Source organism: Anastrepha obliqua, chromosome 4 (genome assembly GCF_027943255.1).
Source record: "Anastrepha obliqua isolate idAnaObli1 chromosome 4, idAnaObli1_1.0, whole genome shotgun sequence".
Classification (NCBI taxonomy): Eukaryota; Metazoa; Arthropoda; class Insecta; order Diptera; family Tephritidae; genus Anastrepha; species Anastrepha obliqua.
In genome coordinates, this window is record NC_072895.1 from 81,420,198 (window position 1) to 81,445,487 (window position 25,290).

Below are 25,290 nucleotides of genomic sequence, written 5' to 3' on the forward strand. Positions count from 1 at the left end.
TATAACTTACGCCGAAATGACTGCGCACATCATCCAGACGCGCCCAAGCAACATTTCCAACGCCATTTGTGAGACAATAAAGCGCGCCGCGACGGCCCCAGTGCTTGTCGCCAATATCGCAGCGGTAAGAGTCATAACAGAGTTGACACAGCGACGGGTAGCGGTCTTTGAGAGCGCGATCTTGTGTTGGATTAGGCACCCATGGACCGGCTTTGCAGCTGGGCCCAAAGAATTTCGCCGATGCGCTAATGCGATCCTCTGTCAGTGATATGTCCGGGTTACATGATTTTGAAATTAGTGTTGACTCAAAGTACTGTAAAGTAAATAAAAAAATATGGCTTTAAAAAAAATTATAAAAACACGGTTAGTATTACACGTACATTAGCTAACACATCGGTCCAATGATTACCCAATCCATAACCAGGATGGCAAAGTTTCGCACCCCGCAGATCATGCGCTGTATGTATATTTGCCTCGTTGTCCACTACAGCGACGATTTCATACTCGAAATGGGTGTCATGCGAACGCAGCTCACTTGTGACCAAAATTTCGACGCTGGCCCAACGTGCGGCAATAAGCTCTTCTGCCGAGAGCACACCAAAATGGGCGGTACCTTTGTGTATCCGTCGCACACAGTCCAAACGATCGATGCCAATTACGCATTCTATATTACTAGTTGCCTCCAGAATTGGGCAAAACTTCGGGGTCTTGCGGTATGTGCCACGGGACTCGACGATGCAGACACGTACTTTTGGGAAAAAAGAAAAGAAAAAAGCTATTATGTATGGCTCAAAATGCAAATTTAAACTTAAAATGCACATTTTAATAAAAAAAAAGGAGATATCGCACATCCGGCCATTCTATAGGGGTTTTCAGTAAGAGCGCTTCAACTTTTGAACTTTTTTGAATAAAACACAAACGGTTTGACTTTTTTAACTAATTTTTTTTTTATTATCGAGTTTGAACATATACATTTAAGTATGAAATTCGATTTCTTTTGCGTGACCACCGCGTGCACGTTTTACGAAGTCCAATCGTTGAACCCAATTTTCGACCACTTTTTTGCATAAATCGGCCGAAATTTCAGCAATTTCGCGTTCAATATTGGCTCTGAGCTCACAAATTGTCGCCGGCTTGTAGACCAATGACTTCACATAACCCCAAAGAAAATAGTCTAGAGGCGTCAAATCACACGAGCGCGGCGGCCATTTCACCGGTCCATTTCTGGAAATAATGCGCTCATCGAACTTACTCTTCAACAAATCAATTGTAGCGTGTGCTGTGTGGCTTGTGGCCCCGTCCTGTTGAAACCACATGTCGTCTAAGTCCATACCATTCAATTGCGGCCAAAAATAATCGTTTATCATGTCGCGGTATCGATTTCCATTTACAGTAACGTGGCGATCGTTCTCGCCAACGAAAAAATATGGGCCAATTACGCCGCCGGCATGTAAACCGCACTAAACAGTGATTTTTTCGGGATGCAACGGTGCCTCATGAATCACGTGTGGATTGCTTTCTGCCCAGTAATGCATACTTTGCTTGTTGACAAAGCCATTGAGCCAAAAGTGAGCTTCATCACTGAAGATGATTTTTTGGAAAATTTATAAATTTTCATAAAAAATTTGCACGATTTGCAATCGTTGCTCAAGTGTGTAGCGTTCCATGATGAAATGTATACTAATGAAGTTTACAAATGACAAGCGAAAAATAAAAAATATTGCGTCGTTCGCCCTCCCTATCGGAAAAAAGTTGAAGCGCACCTATTGAATAACCCTATATAATAAAAAAGTGATGATTTTCTGCAAAAATGGTCTACAATTTTGCTAAAGTTTTGCACATAGGTTAAATTCATATTCTAACGAAAATGCCGTTAAAAGAATTTGAACATTTTTTTCACAGGAGTTGTGGAGGTGGCAAAAATCAAAAAACTCTCTAAAGGAAGTTGCGAAAACTTTGTATAAGCCAGAATTTACTGATCCGATTGGCCCAAATGGGGTATCGTTGGAAAGGCTATTAGTCAGATAGTATTTCAGTTTGGTATCTTAATAATTTTTCCCACAAAATATATTTTTGACGATTATTAACTACTTTTTAATTTTCAAAGTTGCGTTCCAATCAAAGTTTATACTGATGAAATAATACAGGGTGGCTGATGAAAGCCGCTACCAAAAAAAAATTGAATAACTTTTTTTCTTTTTAAGTTATTTGTTCCATTTTTGTTTTAATTTGCAGATTGATCTTTAAAATTTATTAAAATGGATAACTGGGACACGCAAACAAGAATTTGGATATTCCGCCGCTATCACGCACTGGAGTCCGTAGTTTTGGTACAGAGAGAGTACAGGCGGATGTTTGGCGGCGATCCCCCGAGCAGATGGACCATAATGAGACTGGTGAATAATTTTGCTGAGCAAGTAACAGTCGCAAGAAGGCCTTATCATCGAAACCCACCAGTTCGGACGGAGGAAACGATCGCTGCTGTAGCTGCAGCTATACAAAGCAATCCAAGGGTTTCAACAAGAAGCTTATCTGCTCAACTTGGTGTCAGCCGACAGTCTTTGCAAACAATAATGCACAAAGATTTAGACTTATTTCCCTACAAAATTCAAATGGTTAACAAACTGAATGCAGCAGACTTGCCGATTCGCTTGGAATTTTGCCAGAAGATCCTGCAAATGGTGGAAGAAGACCAAAACATGTTAAACTGCCTTTTCATGTCTGATGAGGCCCATTTCGATTTAAACGGCAATGTGAACAAACAAAATTGTCGAATATGGAGTACTTCTAACCCACAGATACTCCACGAGACGGAATTGCATCCTCTTCGCGTGACAGTGTGGTGTGCGGTTTCTTCACGCTGTATTGTCGGGCCTTATTTTTTTAAAGAAAATGGTCACACCGTTACGCTTACTGGAGACCGTTATGTAAAAATGCTGAAAGAATTTTTCTATCCAGAACTACGCCGAAAGATAATTCCTTTCAACTCTGTGTGGTTTCAACAAGATGGGGCAACGTCTCACATAGCCCAGACTGTTGTGACAGAGTTGCGACGAAAATTTCCCAATAAACTGATTTCAAGAAACTCCGAATTTCGTTGGCCCCCCAGGTCGCCTGACCTTACTGCACCTGACTTTTTCTTGTGGGGTTTATGTAAACAAGAAGTTTATAAAACAAACCCAACAAATTTGGATGAACTAAAACGATCCATTCGGGCAACAATTGCGGCTATTCCTGTCACAACTCTCAAAGCAGCAATGAACAACTTTTTACTAAGATGCCGCACTTGTGTCAACGAGCATGGGGGGCATTTAAATTCAATTATTTTTAAAACTAGTTAATCTACATTTAATAAAATTTAATGACCTTCAACTTGAAAAAAAAAATAAATGAATTCCATACACTAAAAAAAAAGTTATTTGAGTTTCTTAATGCAGCAAAATTCATCAGCCACCCTGTAGATGAGTACCAGCGCGGCTTTAAAAGCAATCGATCAACAATTGAACAAGGTTTCCTGGTAATCCAAATGGTTGAAGAGTTGTTCGAGCACAACACTGATATCTTCTGCCTTTTTATTGATTTTAAACAAGCGGTTGAAAGTCTAGACAGAAAATAAATCAAGTACTGTTTCCAAAAACTTGGCACTCCGTTGAAATTAATTGAACTGGTTCTCCTCACGTTGATTTTTACTGTCTGGTGTCAGCAAGGAGATGTATTGCTGCTATGATTTTCACACAGTTATAAAGGATATTAACTTGCACTGCACAATATTTCACAAGGATTTTAGAAAATTTGCATATGCTGAGATCGTTCTCATCATGGCAAAAAAAAAAAAAAAACCAAACTAGGTCGCATATTCAAGCTACTGGAATCAAAAGCAATAGGCATGGGACTGAATGTCAATGCTGAAAAACCCAAGTTTACGTAATGCTAATGACAGGAATCTACTTACATATAGTTATAGCTAATTTTGTTTTTGAAAGCGTAAATGAATTCAAATACTTAGAACTCGTTTTATTGAAAGAATTAAAGCGGCTAACAAGGCGTATTATTCAAATATTAAATTGTTCAGATCAAAAGGAGGAAAAAAGAGGGGCGGTCTAAGAAGGAGATGGCGTCGAAGCAGACATGAAAGTGATGAAAGTTCGTAATTGGAAAAATGTAGCAAATGACAGAGCGAACTGGAGGAAGATTGTTTGTGAAGCTATGGGCCACCACGTATTGTGAAGCAAAGATGAAGAAGAAGAATAATAAGCACAACAACAACAACAAGTTCCACATTCTAAAAATTTTATCCAAAAAATTCCACTTAACTATAATCGTTAAATATATTGAAAAATTTCTTATTAAATAGGATATTTTCTAAGACTCAGTCTCAACGGTTTTAAAAGTTATAACACAAAATACAGAAAAATTTATACTTTTGTACTTTAGTAAACTGTAGTTCGGTTACCCAAGATATACAAATTCTAGTGAATCAGCTGTAAAGGACTTCATTACTTCTCTATTTTGTATTCATTATTGTATTAAAAGTTAGACTTATATAATGTTTTCACACCTCTTGTTGAGGACTTTTTTGATTTTTGCCACCTCCATAACTTCTGTGAAAAAAATGTTAAACTTTTTTTACGTCAATTTCTGCCACTTTGAGTTAAAATTGAAAAGGTTCAAATAAATGAAGTTTAAGTAAATGCCAGAATAGGTATCTTAGCCCAAATTAAATTTGAATACAATCTAAAATCTAAAAACTTTTTAAATCTTTTAAGCAAATCAATTTATTATTTCACTGCGTCACTTGGAACATAAATACGATGGCTGTTCGATAAGTACCCGTGTTTGAAGGCAGAGGGCGTTCCTGAGGGAAATTGGTGTTAGCATCGTATGCTGCCATCTATCAAACGACGGCTAAAGAAATTTCAGACTGATTGATAGGTTAGTTTGGATTTGGCAGCTATTCAAGTAAGACGTATTTCGTGTTTTTCGCTAAGATGGAAAAAGAGCAGTATCGTTCGGAATTCGATTTTTGTTTTTGAATGGGAAATCTTATTTTTTGGAGGGGTTAAAAAATGTCCGGAGTGTTGGAAGAAGTGTATCTTACTAAAAGGGAATTATGTTGAAAGATAAATACAAATTTTGAAAAAATTTCTAACATTTTTAACACGGGTACTTATTGAACCCCGCTCGTATATTTATTACTTATTATTTATTTTTAATTATCTATTATTTGTTATATTATAACTTTCTATTTGAATAACGAAAAATGATTTGTTGAAAAACCGCCGAGAGCAACTGAAAAAAATTAGCTCCGCACAGAGATGGAAATTTTCGGACGTATGTTTTGAAAGTTGATGGGAAAATGAAGCAATTTCTACTAACCATCCTCACTCTGCTTTTTTACTGTCTGTGCGAGTGTCGAACCTTGAACGCCAATAGACATTAAATGCTAGACAACTTTCAAAGCAAAATCTAAAGGAGAACCCCAAGTGCTCAGTGATAGGTTCAAAGGGTTAGAAGAGGTGAATAAGAACAAGGGATGATATCAGAAGTTATAGGAAAAATGTATCAAATTAGATCCTGGAATACTTATTTATGTAGATACTCCAAGGATGCAAATGCTCGCATTAACAAATCGACGGTAGCGAATCACCAGGGCAATCCAAAATATGTTCTTAAAAACGTATTTTAAACGTTTAAGATACGCCATTAAATTCTAAATATGTACTCCAAAAATGCTCTTAAAATCCATATAAGCCCTAAGATAAGCTTTTAAATTTTATGTACAGTGTGTTTAATAATTTCAGGGACTTGTGACAAGTTTTGATAACACTGTGTAACAAAACAAAAAAACTAAATATACTTTTATGGAGGCCTAGCACAACTTGTAGGCATAGAAAAACTAAAGAAATGGTATAGGAGAAATTTCCAATACACCCCCAAAATCTCATTTTATGGCCAAAAAACTGTTTTTCAGTAGGTTGGTGTGAAAAATCACACCTAACTTCGCCAATTTCCATCCGATTTCAATTTTTTTTGTTCGAAAGAACAAAAACAAGCCTTTTTGACAGTGCGTTCATAATTTTTTTAAATTGAAAACTGACGAGACTGCAGTTGTAAGTTTTTTTTTGTCTCCATTTTTTCAACTTTGACATCATTTGTAAGATATTATCCGATACACTATTATAATATAGTGTAACTTAATTTTGCGTCGAATAAGCTATATTTTATTGCAATTGGATGAAAATGCATAGAGTTGTGTGGTCTGGGTGTTTGGCCGAGCTTCTCCGCCTATTTGTGGTGTGCGTCTTGATGTTGTTCCACAAATGGAGGGACCTACAGTTTTAAGCCGATTCCGAACGGGAAATATTTTTTATGAGGAGCTTTCTCATGGCAGAAATACGCTCGGAGGCTTGCCACTGCCTACCGAGGGGCGACCGCTATTAGAAAAATGTTTTTCTTAATTTTGGTGTTTCACCGAGATTCGGATAATATCGTAAAAATAACGTCAAAGTTGAAAAAACAGAGAAAAAATCAAAAAATTCGAAAAACTTCCGTCTACAGCCACGGCAGTTATCATTTCAGAAAAATTGTCAAGACACTATCGGAAAGGTTTCATTTTGCTCTTTTGAACTAAAAAAAAAAAATCGGATTAAAATTGGCGAAGTTATAAGTGATTGTATACATCAACCTTTCGAAAAACGGTTTTTTGGCCATAAATTAAGATTTTGGGGGGGTATTGGAAATTTCGCCTATACCATTTTTCTTAGTTTTACTACAAGTTGTGCTAGGTATCCATAAAAGTATAATATCACTGTCGCACAGTGTAATTTATTTGTTTCTTATTTCTTCTATGAAAAAAAGTTATACATCCAAGTCCTAAACTTCGTAAAAGAAACATGTCATAAAATTTCCATCAAAAATTCAAAATTTTTTATGAAACTTTTTATAATTTTTTTTCACTTCTTCACAATTTGTTTACCGAGTTGAATAACAGTTTAAAAATTGATTTACAAGGTGGCGTAAAATGAATAATCCAATTTTGTTTTTGCATAACTTTTTTACTAAATAAAAAATAAATATTTTGGGTGATGGAAATTTTTATTTTGATCTTTACGCGCTCAATTGGTTGACTGTTTGTATTCTGCAGTTGCCTAGTACACAAATGCAAGATATGATTGGCGTACGGCATCATTTGCAAAATATGATAGGGTGATTAATTTTGCGCCACCTAGTAACTAAATCTCAATTTATAATACGACGCGGCTAAATTTTTCCGATTTGTTCGCAAAAATAATGAGCTTTGCGAAGAATCGTAAATGTCTTTTAACAACTCGAATTTAAATAGTTGACATTGCACTGAACTCACAGTTTATAAAAAATTAAAAAAAAAATTAAATTTCCGTTTATAAGCCGAGCAATTTCAGTTTTCAATTTTAAATTTTGCCTTTTTTGCTTTCTAAAATGGAAGTAAAAGGCAATATAAAAACGTACAGCAAGTCCTTCAAAGGCGCGCAACCAAAATTACTCGGCGGCCAAGAACGATGCATTGTGCGAGTTTGTGGTAAAACGCGGAAAGGTGCTGCACTCTTTTGTATGTATTTGTCTATTGGCTAAATACCGAGAGTTAAATGGCATTCAAAAAACCGAGAATAGCATAAATCTCGGTTCAACGTGCTTAAATGGCAAATTTTTCTGAGATAAAAAATCGGAGTATAAAACGTGGTGGTAAAAAAAATTAAATCCATACGAAAAAATACAATTTTGGGCTAAATCACAATTCAGCGACTTTCAATCGCGTTCAAATTAAAGCCTTTGTCAAAAAACTGGCCAATAAACTTTTTACGCTTTTGAAAAAATACCAAAAAATATAAAACGATTTAAAAATTTAATTGTACGAAAAAACTTAATTTAATGCCACTTTCAATAGTTATCTTAAGCACGAAATTTTCAAACACTGCCAGGTTTATAGTCATAAATTGGTCTAATAAAAGTTTTAAATAGGTCGCTACTGCATTAACGTCTCTTGAAACCTCAATGCTGCGTCTGCAAAGTATCACTGGCCTACGCATCTTTAAAAGCTTTATACAAAAACTGTTAACTGTTATTTCGTGTTGACGTGCATACTCGTACATACATTCAATAAAATTTTATATGCAAATACACTCGATCTGTTTTAATTGAAAATTTGCGTGATTTGTCTACGAAATAAACTGACCTTGAAAATCAAGAAGAAGATACCGCTGCGATTACCGGTCACTTAACGAGTTGCCATGCAAAGTTTATGTATAGTACATCGAAACTGACATCAATTGAGTCATACCTCTGTTTTCAACATTTTGCTGGATTTCCCCTCGTCGCAATATTTCGCGTCATCCTTTCTTTTTTGTGTATTTCATCGTTCATATTCGTACAAACATATGTATGTATCTACACATATCCTCACGCTCGTCAGCTCATTGCCACTATTAATTTGTTGTCTAGTCTATAATTACGAATACTAACTATAGATATTCATACGCGCATACATATGTATGTATATATGTGAGCATAATAAATGCGATATAAGTGTGTAGCCGCCCGTAGCATAAGATGAGAATGAGGAGAATTCAGTATTCGTCGCAAAAGACAGAAAGTTCCCCTTTCGAGGAATGCATGCCGCACACATTTAATTACCTGCGCAAGTTGCATTTGTGTTCGCGAAATTTACGCATGAATAATCGATTATATGCGTAGTGGTAACCAGTCTTATTACGCATAGTTCTACCAGGGACGCCAATATTAGTGGAAAATTTTGATCCCGGGATTAACCTTGGAATATAACTTTTTTGTATGACTTAAATATCAATAACTGAAAGTATTTGAGCTTATCATGAAATTAACCCATTTAAAATTTAATGGAAACTGATTAACTTTATCTTATAAATATATAAAATAAAGTCAACTTTTTGTGTGTGTTCGCTAACCGGCCGTGTCTTTGCACCGAATTAAACCAAACTTACACACATTGTTAAGTAAGTATTGAAAATGGGTTTCGTAAAGTTTGGTTGTAATTCGGAGCACTGGCAACGGGTACAACGTTCTTTTGAACCAGCCATAATGTCGTTTACTTTTTTAACGCTTGGGGCGGAACTGAACTGTCAAACTGACAGTATGAGTTACAATGTGTCAATATTTCATTCTGATTTGGATGCCATAAGGAGAGGACGTAAGGGCAAAGTGTAAAATTTTTTTGTGAATTTTTTTGGAGTGGATTTTGGAACAGTGAATAATTTCTTACGAAATTTGAGAATTTAATGTGAAATCCGAATGTTCAAAAAATTTTTTTTCGTTTTGTTTTTTGAAAAATATAAATGGATAATGGTTAAAAAAGCTCCAATGCTTAATAAAACATATAAATTGAAACGAAAAATTCATGGATGATCAGGAAAAAAGACGATTGTTTCTTAGTTATTCATTTGCGTTGATTTGAAATTTAAAAACAATCTTCTTTTTTCCTGATTTTCAATTTATATTTTATATTTACTCAAAAACAAATAGAAAAACAAAAAATATTGTTTATGCCAAAGCGCTTGAATAAAGAATAAAGAAATAAATAATATGAAAACCATATCTTTTCTGTTCTAAACCATATCTATTCTATTTTAGTGTGCCCAGCGAAGCTGACCGGGTTTGCTAGTTTTTTATACAATATTATTTATTAACTGAAATCTTACTTAACAAAAAGTTATCAATGTTACAAAACAAAAGAAAAAATATTAAAATATTAAAATATTTATTTATTCAATACAATAAATATATTTAACAATATTGGAAATTCATACAAAAATAGAGTAGGATAAATAAAATCATAGACATTTAATTTAACACTTGATGTTGCATATCTGCAAAACACTTCAATTTTAAATTAAGTAAGTTCATTCCGAATTAGTTCTCTATACTTTAAACAATTACAAATGTATTTATAAAGAACAAAATAATTATTTTCTCTTAAGATATTTATTTAAAACCAGCCGAAGATCCAATACTTTCTCACCAAAACACTTTACACGTTTATTTGAATAAAGAGGACAACACCGATTAAAGGGAACGCATCTTCAACAACATTTAAATTGCAAACAGTACAAGTTAGTAAGTCGCCTCTAGCTCTAAAAGCCAAGCTTATAGCATACGCCGCGAGCTCATCATTAAAAATAAATTGATTCTAGCGGCGCCAAATGTGAATAAAGATCATGTGAAAAGCACATTCAGTAAAAGCTAGCAGTTCCTAAGAGCAAGCTAATTTAATAGACGTTGGGCAAAAATTTAGCGGGGAATCCATATCTACACCATTGTATATTTTATTCCACTTCCAATGCGATCCCTGCCTTACTGCTCCCTTAGTCAAGATGCAAGCGAGTCTGTTTGCCGGTAGACTAAGGCAACGTACAATAAAAGTCATATGGGTATAGAGAGTATTGAGAAACTGTGGTAACAATCCTGTTTATAGGTGGAGCATATAATTTGGCGTGTTTGGAGGTAGAAACATTAACTTTTTTAGAAAGGATCGCAGAAGTGTCTCTACTGGCTCATATCTATCAACACCCCATATCTGAGCACCGTAAAACATTATTTACCTGAACGCAGCGTAGAAAATTTTCAATTTTTTGGAAATATTTATCCTCGAATTGTTTATGTATTTCAGCCACGTAGTATTTATTGCAAGTTTTGCCTCAAATGTTTTATGTAACTAAGTTTATAACTTAACATAATACCAAGCTATTTATATTCATTGACGAATCGCTACCGTAAATTCAATGACAACCAACAGGAATTCTTGTAGATTCTCTGAAAACCATAACTTTAGATTTAATCAGGTTTACGTTTAGACCTCACTGCGTACAATAAGCGTAAAGATGAGCAATCAGTTTTTGAAGATCTATCGCAGAATCTGTAAGCAAAACGATATCGTCAACGTACAGCAATACCTTGACCGTAGTATCAGGAACTTTAATACCGCATTGTAACCTGTCACTTAGGTCATTAAGATACAAGGAAAAAGGGGTAGGACTCAGCAAACAACCTTGCCATACACTTTGATTAACAAGAAAAGGATCAGAGAGCGCTCCGTTATAGCGGACCTGATTTGTAGTGTCGCAATAAATAAGACGTATAATATCAATTATGTGGTTGGAGAGGTCGAGACGTGTTAGTTTATAAAAAAAAAATATTACGCTCAACTGTGTCAAAGGCACATGAAAAATCTACAAAGGACGCAAAAGTTTTCTTTTTTGCACACAAATTGAGGTGGACGATACTAGTCAGATTGAAAGAATTATGAGCAGTAGAGTAATTCTTAAGAAAACCCATTTGAAATTTACTAAAATTCACTCATTTCTACGGTTTAACAAAATGTCAGCAAAAATTTTGTAACTATTTAGTATCAAGCAATGGTAGTCCGCGATAATGTGAGGGCATGGAAGGATCACCTTTCTAAAAAAGACACGTAATAATAGCGTTACGAAAGGCGTTCGGAATCTGTTTCTTAAGGAAAATCATATTAAATAAACTCAGTACCTCAGTAAGAAAAGTGTCCGGGGTGTACTTGTAGCGTTCGTAAGTAATCTGGTCTTTGCCAGGTGGTTTTTTTTTTGTACCCATGGAGTACATGGCTCAAATCGCGCATTGCAAAAAGTGAGTCGAAAAAGGGTCTAACATCATAGGTATAGTACGGTGTACCCCATGTATACAAGGTCCATCACCTGTGCGATAAAACAAAGATTTAAAATTTTCAGAGTAATAGCTAGTATCCACCAATCTCGGGAGTTCCTGACTGTGTTCAGAAGACCAACCTCATTACAGAAATGTTGAAACTTTTTTTTTAGCGCACAACTTAAAATAATAATTCCGTTTAGCTACATAATTTATTATGGACTTTGCTGTGGGGATTCATTAAAATCTTTCAAAACCGGAGCATTTTCGTGCACGTGCTGAAACATTCAATGTCAATGCCAATGTAAAGTTGGACGAATTGATAGCATAATCGATAACCGAACTTCCTGCAGCGCCACAAAAAGTCAGTTCCCTACGATTATCATCAGGCATTCTGACGTTCAAAACAATCCCTCCAACTCAATTTACTAAACTGAGTAATTTTTTCCCTTTCGAGCTAATTATCGGCTCTTTAGATTCTCTTTTTTCAGTAACTCTAGGCATTTCGGCTATAAGTCTTTGCTAATGGTTTGAGCTGTACCTATGCGTGTGTTTAAGTCGTCAATTACATACTATAAACATGAATCTGGCTGGTGTTCAGACAAAAAATTGACTAATCGATTAAAAAAAAATATATATATAAATATATATTAGCCCGGGTCGATTTGTAGGGAGGCAAAAAAATCGCCCATTGTTCTGTGAAAATCATATTCTAGGGATCAAAATAAGAAACTTTGCCGAAGGAACCATACCTGTAAAACGAATTCTGATGTCTCCCAATTTGGGTCGAACGAAAAATCCCACTTTGACCCATTTAGAGTGCTCCAATCGAGTCCAAATGTATGACCGACCCCCACTAACTTTGGACGGCCGATCCACCCATGCCAGTGGCACACCCCCTGAAACTCCCCTGGGGGTTCCCCATACAATCATTTCAAAATATCACAATTTTTGGCCTTTACATGAGAAAAGAAACTAAAAAGTTCGACCCAAATTGGGAGACATCAGAATTCGTTTTAGAGGTATGGTTCCTTCGGCAAAGTTTCTTATCTAGAATATGATTTTCACAGAGCAATGGGCGATTTTATTGCCTCCCCACAAATCGACCCGGCCTAATATACATATATATATATATGTTAATAATATATCAATCACACACCACTGATAAGGAGCAAACTACTATATTTGAAAACTCGACGCAAAGAACATTGATTTATTATTATTTACATCCTAATTACTATTTTATCAATCTTTCAGAAACATTTTAGTAATCAAAAAGTCAGTAAACCTTAAGATGAATTACATTTAAAAATTTTTAATTTAATTTGAACGAATTCCTCCATAAAAATTGTGTCTTCAATAAAGTTCACACTTTATTGCTTTGAATTGTTTGTATGTTGATAAAAAAGCAATTTTGTGCAAGATTAGTACGAAACTTGCCACTCAGAGTAATAACTTTTATTATTTAAGACCGTAAAAAGCGAAAAGAAATGTTTATCACAAAAGAAAAATATTTTTTAATTTACTTCAAAGTAAAACTTTAATTATCACGTAAACAGAAATATATGACTGATAATGCGTTTACATAATATATAACTAGATTATCTACTTTTTCGAGCTTAACTCCCAATCCGCAATTAAAAAGCTAGATTACCCATAGAAAATTTCTCTCCCGAAATCCGAGAGTATAAAATTTCTTTCTTTGCTGTACAACCCTGTGTTTTCTGTGTTATCTCTAATTATTATTACAAATGTAAGGAGAAACCTAAAATTAAAAACTAAATAAAATTTTTGGCAAAGAAAAGCGTTTTCTAGACATAATTCTAATAATTTTTTAAGGTATTATTAATTATGCACTCACTTACACAAAAAAGCGTATGCCCATAGACGCATTCGGCTGTTTTGCTTATTATAAAATGTAATATCGAATTTCGCATGCGTTTTGCTACAATAATTTTTTTTCAACCTCAGTAGATGTCGTTCAAGGATTTTCTCCAACTGTGTAGTTAAATTAACTAATGCTTCTCTTTGCCTTTTCTTCATATCGTTAATAATAATTAAACAAATCAAAAACAATAAAATATTCCACCAAACAAATTTCTATTAAGAAAAACTTTTCAAAACAATCTTAACAGTTGAATATTAATTTTGCAGCTAATCTGCCAAATGTGAACGGGTAAATTAATTTTTTTGCATTAAGATCACTTTCAAAACATTTTTTTCTAATCAAATAAAAAGCGTATTAAGGGGTTACATGGGTTTCGTTGGTTCCAAAATTCGATTTTTTTTTTTTTTGTTTATTAATTTCTACAACATCTCAGAAATATTATTCCTAAATTTTCAAGTCGATCCGAATAATAAATTCGGAGATACAGCCTTTGGAAGGTGTGCGCTTCAAGCCATTTTTATTGTTACTCAAAACTTTAAACGCGTTTTTCTCGGAACTGTGTTTTCAAAGTCGGTTGTCAAATGTTTTCGAAAGCTACTCAACCGATCTTGATGAAATTTTACACAGGTGCTCGAAATACAATTTACTCGTGCTTGAACGAAGGATTTTGTTTTTTTTCAATTACAACTATTTAAAAAAAACAAAATGTCAAGCAAATTTGACCGAAATTTTCAAAATTTTTTTTCTTTCCTTCGTTCAAGCACGAGTTTATGGTCTTAACTAAAACACTTATTTTTGTTTTTTCATTTTTGATGAGCCTGTCAGTAGTCAGTCAACGCGGATGCACCTTTTTTTCGAGGGGTCACCGGAAATGACGTCACAATGGAGGAGTTTTAATTATTTTTTTCTTTTAATTTCAGAAATTATTCTTTAATACAAGACAGAAAAAAGTTTGGATTAAATAAATAGTTTTTTACATAGAAAAAAAAAATATTGAAAATAGGCCTTTTTTTAGCCGACGAAACCCATGTAACCCCTTAAATTTGCCAGTCCATTTGCTAGTACCATTAGAAGACGAACAGTAGAGGTCGCACTGTTCAGTCGATACTAAACATACCCCTAGGCACTGTAAAACGTGGTTACAGCAAACTCTTGTAAAGGTCTTAGTTTGGCCCGCTCAATTTCCCGATCTTAATTCGATTGAGTAGGTACTTATGGGAGTTTGTGAATTCGAAAATTAACAGAGAAAATTGTACAACAAAGGAAGAATTGTTTGAACCTGTTATATAAGCTTGGTACAACATATCGCTGGAAGTTATGAAGTATGTGCTAAAGTAATCAAAAATAATGAGTTTAGTACAAAATGCTAAACCATAAATGTAAATAACTTTCTATTAAGGGAGGGATGCTTTAGTTTAGACCATTTCATATTTGAGTACTATGGATATTTTAAATTTTAGTTTCAGTTATGTGTTAACTTATATTAAACGAGTTTTTTGTTTTTTTTTTGTATTTATGTTTTATTAATACCGCAACAATAAGAAAAACTTGGTACAAAAATATGCAATATTTTATGTGGTTCTATTGAATTATTTCGCAATATTAGCAATCCTGTAAGAGAGTACTTTAGTTTTGGCCAATACTGTATGTATATCCTAAACTCCAGCGCGGGGAATTACAAACTGAATGTGAAATCTTGGGGTTTTTGTGCTTTGTGCGATTCTCAGTTTTGTTTGTTCACACATATATACACATTTACAGCTATTTTTAAATTTATCTTTCGATTGCTTTTTACTCGTATGATTTTTTGTATATTTAATTTATTTGTGTTCCTAATTTATGGAGTTTTTAAATTAAGAGTAATCATTTATGAGTTTGGAAGAAATTGACTAACAATTAATTATCTCTGTCTGATGAATGGCGTTGATTAAGAGATGTTTTTGCTGCTTATTTATCAATATTACATACACATACACATATAAATGTGTGTTTTGACCGAATAAATATTTAGGTTTAAGTTAAGCTTGAGTTGATTCTCAGCAGTACATCCAATAGAAAAAAATTCATTCCTGTTCATCTAATTAAATCATTTTATCTTTTTACAATATTCGCAATGTTTGTCTTTCATATAAAGTCTTTCCATAATGGAAGAAAATGCTCATTAAAAAGATGTTCGCAAAAAAGCGCATATCCAGAAATTTTCTAAAGATTATGATTAAAAATTTGAACATTTTGATGACAATTTTTGGAAAATTTGTTGAATTTTGGACAAAGTTGGAAAACTAGCTGGTGTCCGCGTCTCCGGTTGCGTATAAAATGAGATACTTAGTCTATTAACAGTCATAACCTACTTAATAACAATACATTTTTGAAAGGGAAAGACAAACACTTTCTGTTATACGTTGAACATTTTTTTAGTTATTCAGGATATTTAAAAATCGGCTGTAAGCAGTTAAATACGTGACGTGACCTCATCTCCATTTATTTCTTCCAGAATTATTTGATTTATTATAGCTGGTGGGCTTGCATTCATGAGCTCCTCTTTTCGATGGCGGTTTTCGTCTAATAAATTGAATCAATTGAAAATGTGTAAGCGGCTAAGCCATTTACAAAGTTTTACCATAATTTGCGTGATATCCACATCTTAATACTTAATTTATCTGTACTTTTATAAAAAATAAACTAGAAATAAACACAACAGCAGGGTTTTTATGCGTAATTATATATGAATGTATGAACTAATATATATAATATACAAATGCAAGTGCTAACACCTACACAATTCCCTACATTGTTTCTCCATGACCTCTATATATTAGTTAACATTAACATTAGCGCTTATATTTATACATACATACATACAAAGTGAAATTGCTTTTTGCCGAAGCATTTACAGTAGTAGCAGAGAATGTTAATGCAATTGCATTTGCATTAACATTCTCTGCTCATATGTAGTTTGCAGATGAGCAGCGCTGTTATGTTTTATTATGTTGTAGTTAGATTTTTAAGCCACATTTAACATATTTTCGCACTTTTTTCCCAGACATTTAAAACTGTTTTCGCAGATTTAACATTTTGCAGACAGACAATGAGAAGCACATCCAAAATCTATAGGGTGGGCCATGTAAAATTTGCTTTTTGAATCGGCTATAAAAAAAAAACTAATCAATATTTTTTCAATTTTGTTTTTTTATTTTGAAGATTGAACATTGTCATTTATGAATGAAAAATAATATCGTTCAAATGACTCTCACGACTTGCTTTACAGTAGGCCATTCGATCAACTCAATTTTTAAGCACATTTTCGATTGTTTGGGCTCCAATTTCATGAATGGCAACTTCGATTTCGTGTTTTAAAGCATCAATCGACTCTGGATGGTTCGCATAGCATTTGTCCTTAACGGCTTCTCACAAAAATAGTCCAACGGGCTTAAATCACAGCTCCGAGGCGGCCAATTGATATCGGAATTTCGGCTGATTATTCGGTTTTCAAAAACGGTAGCCAAAAGTTCGAGTGTAACTTTGGCAGTGTGACAAGTTGCACCGTCCTGTTGAAACCAAATGTCGTCCATGTCATCCTCTTCAATTTTTGGAAACAAAAACTCGTTGAGTATGTCACGGTAACGCTCGCCATTTACTGTAACCGCGGCTCCTCGCTCATTTTCGAAAAAAAGGCCCGATGATGCCGCCAGACCAAAAACCGCACCAAACAGTGACACGTTGTGGATGCATTTGCTTCTCTACAGTAACGTGTGCATTTTCTGAGCCCCAAATCCGACAATTTTGCTTATTGACGTAGCCACGATGTGAAAATCAGAAAAGAAGAAGAAGACTCACCACTTTGGAAATAGGTTTTCAATATTTCCTAATTTTGTTCAATCGTATAGCGTCCCATTTCGTAAATGTCAAACCTTTAAGTCAATTATGAACACATTTGACATGTCATTTGTGTTACCATTCTCAAAAAAATAGGTATATGACCCACCCTGTATAACCAAAGTAATGGCTCACTATTCTAACTATAAAATGTCATTACTCCACATTTCGGCTTACAAATAATATTTTGACAAGTTTTTTACCAGACATTCGTGTAAGTTAAAAAAGGCAAAGCTTAAGTACGCCATATTATTTTCGGAAAAAAATTTGTATATACGAGTATTGTAAACAAAGTGATACCAAAAAATGTCCATACTTTTTTTATCTTTTGAGATGTAAAAATAAAAAATAAAATTGTGTTTACTCAAAGTTGAAAAACAGAGAAGGCTTTTCGCCGACGTATCTCCGCTGTATGACTATAATTTTTTGTAATAAGTTTTTAAAACTATTTTTTTACTCTTGAAAGTATAGTTAACTACCCACAGGTACAGGCTAACAACCTGTTACTCCGAAATCACATGGATACTCAATCCAGACTGCTACTATCCGCCTAGTGATCGGTGCGATAGTAATCAATTATCATCATCAAAGTGTAGGTACTTAATAATGACCTACAAGTATTAACATATTTTTCTTTTATTAATTTTTTTCCAGCGAAAATATTTCAAATTAGTTTACTTTTTGACGTGTTAGAGTGGGTTAACCCCTTAAGGCTGTGATTAAACGTCACACCTTTTTATATTACCCTTTTCTGATATGACTGAGACCGTAACATTTTTAAGCATAAATAGACTCGATGAGCGAGTGCACTCTTAAGCTAACGGAAAACAAAAAAACTCATCCTTGCGGTATTGAAGACCTCAAAGTAAGCCATGTATCACTTGACTCAAATATACGTGAAAAAAGCTCCGCAAATTTTAATTTTTGTTTTGATCTTCATGCAATTTTTTACACTTTACTGCCTACTTTTGTTTTGTAGTTACTTTATGATAAAAATGTAAATCATCAATTCTGAGTCAACAAGCCAAGTCACTATTAGTTTTAATTTTCTATTGTTAATGAACAAGACAATTAGAAAAATTAGTCCGTTCTCTTTGTGTCAGAACAATTGTTTGCAATGTATTGTAGTATTACTTGGCAAAAGCATTGCTTCAGTTTCAGAAACAAGATTTTTTTTAATGTGTTTTCGTTTTAACTCATTACTACGAAGAAAATATCCGGCATGCGCCGTTATACCGTTAAGCAAAGTATTTTATTCTTACGCCTTAGGATACACTGCATTCTATAAAAAAATAAAAAAAATTTTGAATCTCACTCGACAATTCGAAAAGCACGCATCTTCGGATTTAATCCACATACTTGGGAGGATTGCACTCGTGCCTTTATTTATTGCCTTGGAAAAGCAAATGGACGGGAAACTCTAAGCACTTGAATTCAAATGGCATGTGGGGGGATCATAGAAATTCTTGTTGATGAATGAAAATATTTCTCTCTTTTTTCTATAATGTTGCGTAACAGTTTTTTTTATAGCAAATCTAGTTCCATTTCATAACCGAGATGTATCTATTTTGCAGAGAAGAAGTATAGGCGCACCCACTTCGAACTAAAACATATTTGGTGGCATTATTGAAATGTGTAAGTTCAAGGAATTAAAAAAAATTGTATAAATAGTTCCTTCCTTGAGATGGAGGCTCAATTTCGGTTCGTAATTATTTATTTTCTTATTTGCATTTCAATGCCGCGAACTCAAATGCAACTACCAGTAGTGAATTTTCTGCAAAAATAGTTATTGGTTTTATATTTTCAATATTCTGAATATGAGCCAAATCAGACCATACCTAAATGCAATTTATAGAAATATCTAGACTTCAGCCCTAACAGTTCCGAATAAGCTTATAAACGATCCTTTTCATACTTGCAACAGTACACCAGAATTTTATGATGAACGAGTTTAATATAATTGGCACGTACACCCTTTTTGGGTGTTTGGCCGAGTTCGTCTTCCTATTTGTGGTGTGCGTCTTGATGTTGTTCCACAAATGAAGGCACCTACAGTTTCAAGCCGACTCCGAACGGCAGATATTTTTTGTGAGGAGCTTTTTCATGGCAGGGATACGCTCGGAGGCTTATTATCTGCCGAAGAGCGGTCGCTAATAGAAAAACCTTTTTTAAATCACGGGATGTTTCGAGACTAGTGTTTCGAACCGGTGCGCTACATTAATTTATATCATTATTATATATTATTTTAACGGAACCAGAATAAATCAATGTCCAAAACTTTTGAATGATACTTAAAAGAAACGACTGAATTTCGGACTGCATTTGTTTTTAGAACTGGGAATTGTACTTTTGTATATACCTAAATGAACAAAAAAGAAGACATTGGAAGCATGCAAAATAAAAAATTTGAAATTTTTATGAACATTTTTTGATATTTTTAAATTTCCTTACAACGTTTAAAACCAAGAATGATAGAAAGAAGATTGCGCCCATCAGAGGGTCGTGACGTCACATTTTTCCAAGTTGTGCATTATTGCCAACCATTTGCTCTTCGCAATAAATTTAGTGCTTTTTTATACCGAAAATGCGAAAATTTTGTGTTTTCGTGTTTGTTTCTTTTTTTTTTATTTAAAGCTTATTATACAAAAGAAGGTTAAAAAAGGCCACTCTGAGAAGATTTTAGTGTTAATGAAAATTTGTTGATTATTATAACATTTGATATTTTGAAAATGTGAATTTAATTTTTTGCTCCTTTTAAGGTTATGCAAGAATATTAAATGTCCCTCTCTCAACTCTTTTCAAGATTGAACACCTTTTTACACATTTTAAAAGGCGATTGAATTTACTAAATGGGGATTAAAACCATAGAGGTGTAATCGTTTCTTCCGGCCATCAAAAGAATAATAAATCAAATAATAAAATGAAGTAAAGGGAATATAATAGAAAATGTTAGACAGAAGGACACATTTTGTGATTAAAAATCACTTCATAAGTGAACAAAAAAATAATGTTCAAGTATAATTATCTTGCTGTGCCAATACTTTTGTTCATTGCTGTACATATTTTGGGACCTTACTTTATAAGATGCACTTATTTCTTTAGCGAGTTTCGGTTATTTATTGATTTTGCAAAATTTAGCTGATGTAATATTTTGTTGCCACTGAGATACACATCAATACTAGAAACAGAGTTTAATAGAAACGAAGTACCAAACCAGTTTCAAACAAAAAAGTTTAAAATATTAGCAAACATCTTTTTGGCACATGCCTTACGGGCGAAAGTAAGTACTTAATTGCATTTGAAAAAACTTGGTGCAAAAACTTGTATTCTAAGCGGTACCTAATTAATGAAACAAGGGACGTATGTTAATAAAAAATGTTGCGAATCCGATGCGAAATAATATACAAGGAATGCACGAGCATATAATATAAGTAAATGAAACCCATCTTTAGCTGCAACTAAAGCCACTTATTCTTTACTAATCAATGGAAGTAAAATAAAAATGTTTAAATATATAAATTATAGTTAAAATTTTGTCTTAAATTTTTGCAAAATACACAGCATATCTAACAATGCGATATGTTTAAACAAAAACGAATAAAGTTTGAAGTTGGCTATCAAAATTCTGGTTGATTGCGATTACTCAGTGGCATTAAAAATGAACGATCAGCTGCGAATTGTGTCGAACGAGCTTGTTGAAATCAACAAAAAATGTTTACTAAGTACCTCGAAAGGGAAACAAACTTGCATACTCGAACTTCAGTTATTATTATGTAAAAGACATTTCGAAAGTTACTTCAAACTTGTCGCCTGTCAATTTTCCATATACTGGGAATTGCTGTCAAACCATCCGAGTGTTGCAGTGCAAAATTGTGGGTGCATTGATGTGGCATATTATTAAATTATTGACCAAAATATTAAAATCGGCAGATAGTTGCTAACCTTCGAGTGCATTTCTGCCAAGAAAAGACTGCTCCAAAAACCATATGCCGCACAACACAAATTGGGGGAGGAACTCGATCAAACACCCAATAACAGTTGTAAGCGCCAATTACATATATATGTAGATATTTATTCATACTACGTACAAAAAAAACAAAAGTTTGACTTTGGTCCATATTAATCTGCATATGAAATTTATATATGAAAATGCCGATTTTATAAGCAGTCCCCTATTTTTTCATTTCTCGCATATGCATATGTACATGTATGTGTGTGTGTGTGCATATGATAAAATTGTATAATAAAAATAATTGTATTATAAAAATCGCATGCTAATGATGCCTCAAAAAATATATCAACCGTTAACAGCTGTCCAACGGTATTTGTGAACTTATTGGCAAACAGCCATAAATGTATACAATGAATTTGCGCTTATACCATATATCTAAGTTATTAAAGTAGACCTCAAAAGTATAATTTCACATGCATTTAAATATAGCTACGGGTGCAATACGAGTATGTATGTATATATTTAAATTTTAGCAGGTTTGGAATAAATTAAAATTGTATTTAACTGTACTGCTTTTGTTTGCGTGTTCTGTGCTCGCAGTTTTATGCAAATATATATTAAAAAGATACAAATGTACGTATGTAAATATTATTTGGGAAGTTCTTGTGATTCATGGAAGCACAGGTAAAATTAATTGCTCACATTTCAAATAAATATTTGCACTGAACTTACACGTAAGTGTGTAAATGGGGGTTTAAAGAATACGAACAATCGATTTTAGCGGATATTTAATTACACCAGACTGCACAGTTTTACACCTGAACAACCAAAAGCCACTTTTAGCTACTAAATTCAAGTCTACAATTCGTTTCACAAAAAGAGTGGTCTAGTGTTTGAGATATTCAGTAAGTAAGTATCTAAGAATAAGATAAATAAGTATCAGAATAAATAAATAAAGTCCCAAAATACAAGTATGCACGCTAATAACTAAGCACAAAATGCTCTTATTTGCATACGGCCTTTTATATTTTGAAGCTAATCTCTTCTGGAAGACTATCCGTTCACATAAATGACATAAGATTACAAAAGCGGGCTGTCTATAATAGACTAGACAGATGGCGGCGTTAATCGGGATTAACAGCTTAATTCGGAGTTATCTCAGGCATGAAAGCCAACTAATGCGGATTAACTACTAGACTTAATATCATAATTTAAGCAGATTAGGGGGATTTTCGGCAACATGGCAACATTGCCGAAAAGCGAACGAAAAATGATCAAACTTTTAAAGAGAAGAACAAGAAAGAGTAGGTGAAATGCTAGTTTGCACTAACCTGTTCGAATTTATATTACTTGCTTTGATATTTCGGAGCAGTTTGAGAAATTGCAATGTAAAATTTTTTTTCATAAATAACATTTTCGAAGTAATTTTTTGCGTAGAATCCGAATCCGGGGTTTAAATTGCTCTATCACGTCAGGACTTTGAGATATCCTAACCTAAAAGTGCAAAAAACGCTGTTTTTGCCCATTTTTGAGGTTATGTAGCTACGCAGATTTCGCTCTTCATAAAAAAGTAAACATAGTATTTTAAAGTATAAGTCCTCCTCTTTTAAATGCCGTTGAGTTTTCTTAAATATCTTTATTTTTCACTGAGACATCGCATTTTGAAGTGTTCTTTTATAGAACATTCCGAACCCATTTTTTTGCAGACCTGTGTAATTACTTTTTAGTATCAGGGCAGCTTATACCCGTATTTGTTGCCTGAGGTCCATCTTTAACTGACAAAAGTACCCAAAAAGCAAATCAGCTATTCACTAATCCGCGTAACAATTGTCTGTCACACTAAATTTTAATCAGAATTAACCCTCTCTTGGGCACCCGGGTCTGGCCAGACTGGATTTTTCGACTTTGGACATGAATTTAAATATTTTTATTATAGTTAACAACTTGAGCTTACTGATAGCATCTTAAAATTTAATTTTCTACCGATTTATGGATATAAAACGGATACTCGAACAGGACGAAAAAAGGCCAGACCCGGGTGCCCAACAGAAAGTTTGAAAGAGGGTGCCCAACGGAGGGTTAACTGTGCCGGTAATCCCGATTAACACCTCTAAGCTGTCTAGGCTATAAGAAGAAATGTATTAAAAAATCATGAAATTAATTTTCAAACTGCAATAAATTAAAACTGCCCAACCGATTTAGGCACTGATTTTTTATTTCCTATTACTATTAAAGTTTAAAAAAAAAAACAGGGCATTTTACAAGGAAATTGCTGTTTGGGTGTGTGTTCGCTGTATTCCAAACTGAACTAAGTGTGATTAAGCAAGCAAAGCTTATGTCGACCGATTTATGTATGTATGTACATAAGTTACATCTGTTGATTTATTGTTTTGTTGCTCACTACTCTTTCGTACATACATACATATGTACACATTAGGGCGGGTCGATTTAAAAATCGCTCATTACTCTGTGAAAATCGTGTTCTAGGGATCAAAGTAAGAAACTTTGCCGATGGAACCATACCTCTAAAACGAATTCTGATGTCTCCCAATTTGGGTCGAACGAAAAATCCCACTTTGACCCATTTAGAGTGCTCCAATCGAGTCGAAATGTATGACCGACCCCCATTAACTTTGGACGGCCGATCCACCCATGCCAGTGGCACACCCCCTGGAACTCCCCTGGGGGGTTCCCCATACAATCATTTCAAAATATCACCATTTTTGGCCTTTACATGAGAAAAGAAACTAAAAAGTTCGACCCAAATTGGGGGACATCAGAATTCGTTTTAGAGGTATGGTTCCTTCGGCAAAGTTTCTTATTTTGATCCCTAGAATATGATTTTCACAGAGCAATGGACGAATTTTTTTCCTCCCCACAAAAGACACTAAAAGTTCGACCCAAATTGGGGGCATCAGAATTCGTTTTAGAGGTATGGTTCCTTCGGCAAAGTTTCTTATTTTGATCCCTAGAATATGATTTTAACAGAGCAATGGGCGATTTTTTTGCCTCCCCACAAATCGACCCGGCCTAGTATACATGTACCTACATGCCACAAGAAAGAAGGTACATTCATTATGGCTATTTTTTGATTACAAAGCAGAGTTTTGACATATCTTCAGGTGTAAACCTTCAGCACAGTTTGGCAACTAAAGAATTTTTAGAGAAGAGATATTTTATATGAAATATAATAATTGGCATTTAACACTAGATTTGTGAGAGTTGATTATATACTTATTTTTACTGATCATACAAAAAAAATTTAAGCTTTTTGCACAGAGCAGTTTCAACTTAATCGCAATAAAAGATTTATTATTAAAAACTTCATGGAAAACATTTTTTACATATAATAAGCTCTTCCCAGCGGGTTGGGGAAAAGAATACAGCCGCGGTTAGGCATGCCTGTCATAAGAGGCGACTTAAATCCGGCAGGAGAGGAAAGGAGCTTGGATCGAAAGGCCTCACATACCCCGAGAACCTCAAGCGGTAGGGCTAAAGGTCATCAGGATCGAGACCAATAAGTTCCTCATTACGGATATTTCAGATTAGACAGTCTATGGGCTGGTGAAAATAGTATTCTACACCTCACCGAATTGGCTGATAGGCTAATGCTACAATTGTCAATTGCCAATTGGCAAACCTTCGGGTACAATTCTAGCACGGCACCATTAAGTTGGTGTTGCAGGCACAGTTGATAAATCTTGACTAGTTCCTGTCCTGGTTCTGAACCCTTTTGCCCATGAAGCGTAGAGTCACCTCTCGCATGCATTTGATTTCCTGCTCTATTTCACTTTCGTTATCACTTAATTTTATATCAGTTGCATCCGATTCATTATCTGATGGGTTCTCCCTTATTATGTTTAATTTTTTAAGCTAAAGACAATTTTTC

At 34.2% G+C, this 25,290-nt stretch overlaps 2 protein-coding genes across 5 annotated transcripts in view; one reads left to right on the plus strand and one right to left on the minus strand.

Moving 5' to 3' along the window:
• LOC129243678 (major facilitator superfamily domain-containing protein 6) overlaps positions 1-25,290 on the plus strand; it is an 84,014-nt gene that overhangs the window by 11,520 nt on the left and 47,204 nt on the right. The gene's annotated exons all lie outside the window — the stretch shown is intronic.
• LOC129243676 (transferrin) overlaps positions 1-25,290 on the minus strand; it is a 33,710-nt gene that overhangs the window by 1,625 nt on the left and 6,795 nt on the right. The window contains exons 2-3 of the mRNA XM_054880872.1: positions 381-748; positions 11-313 (exon numbers count right to left, since the gene is read on the minus strand). Coding sequence (XP_054736847.1) covers positions 11-313; positions 381-748 — 671 coding nt within the window. The remainder of the gene's footprint in view (positions 1-10; positions 314-380; positions 749-25,290) is intronic.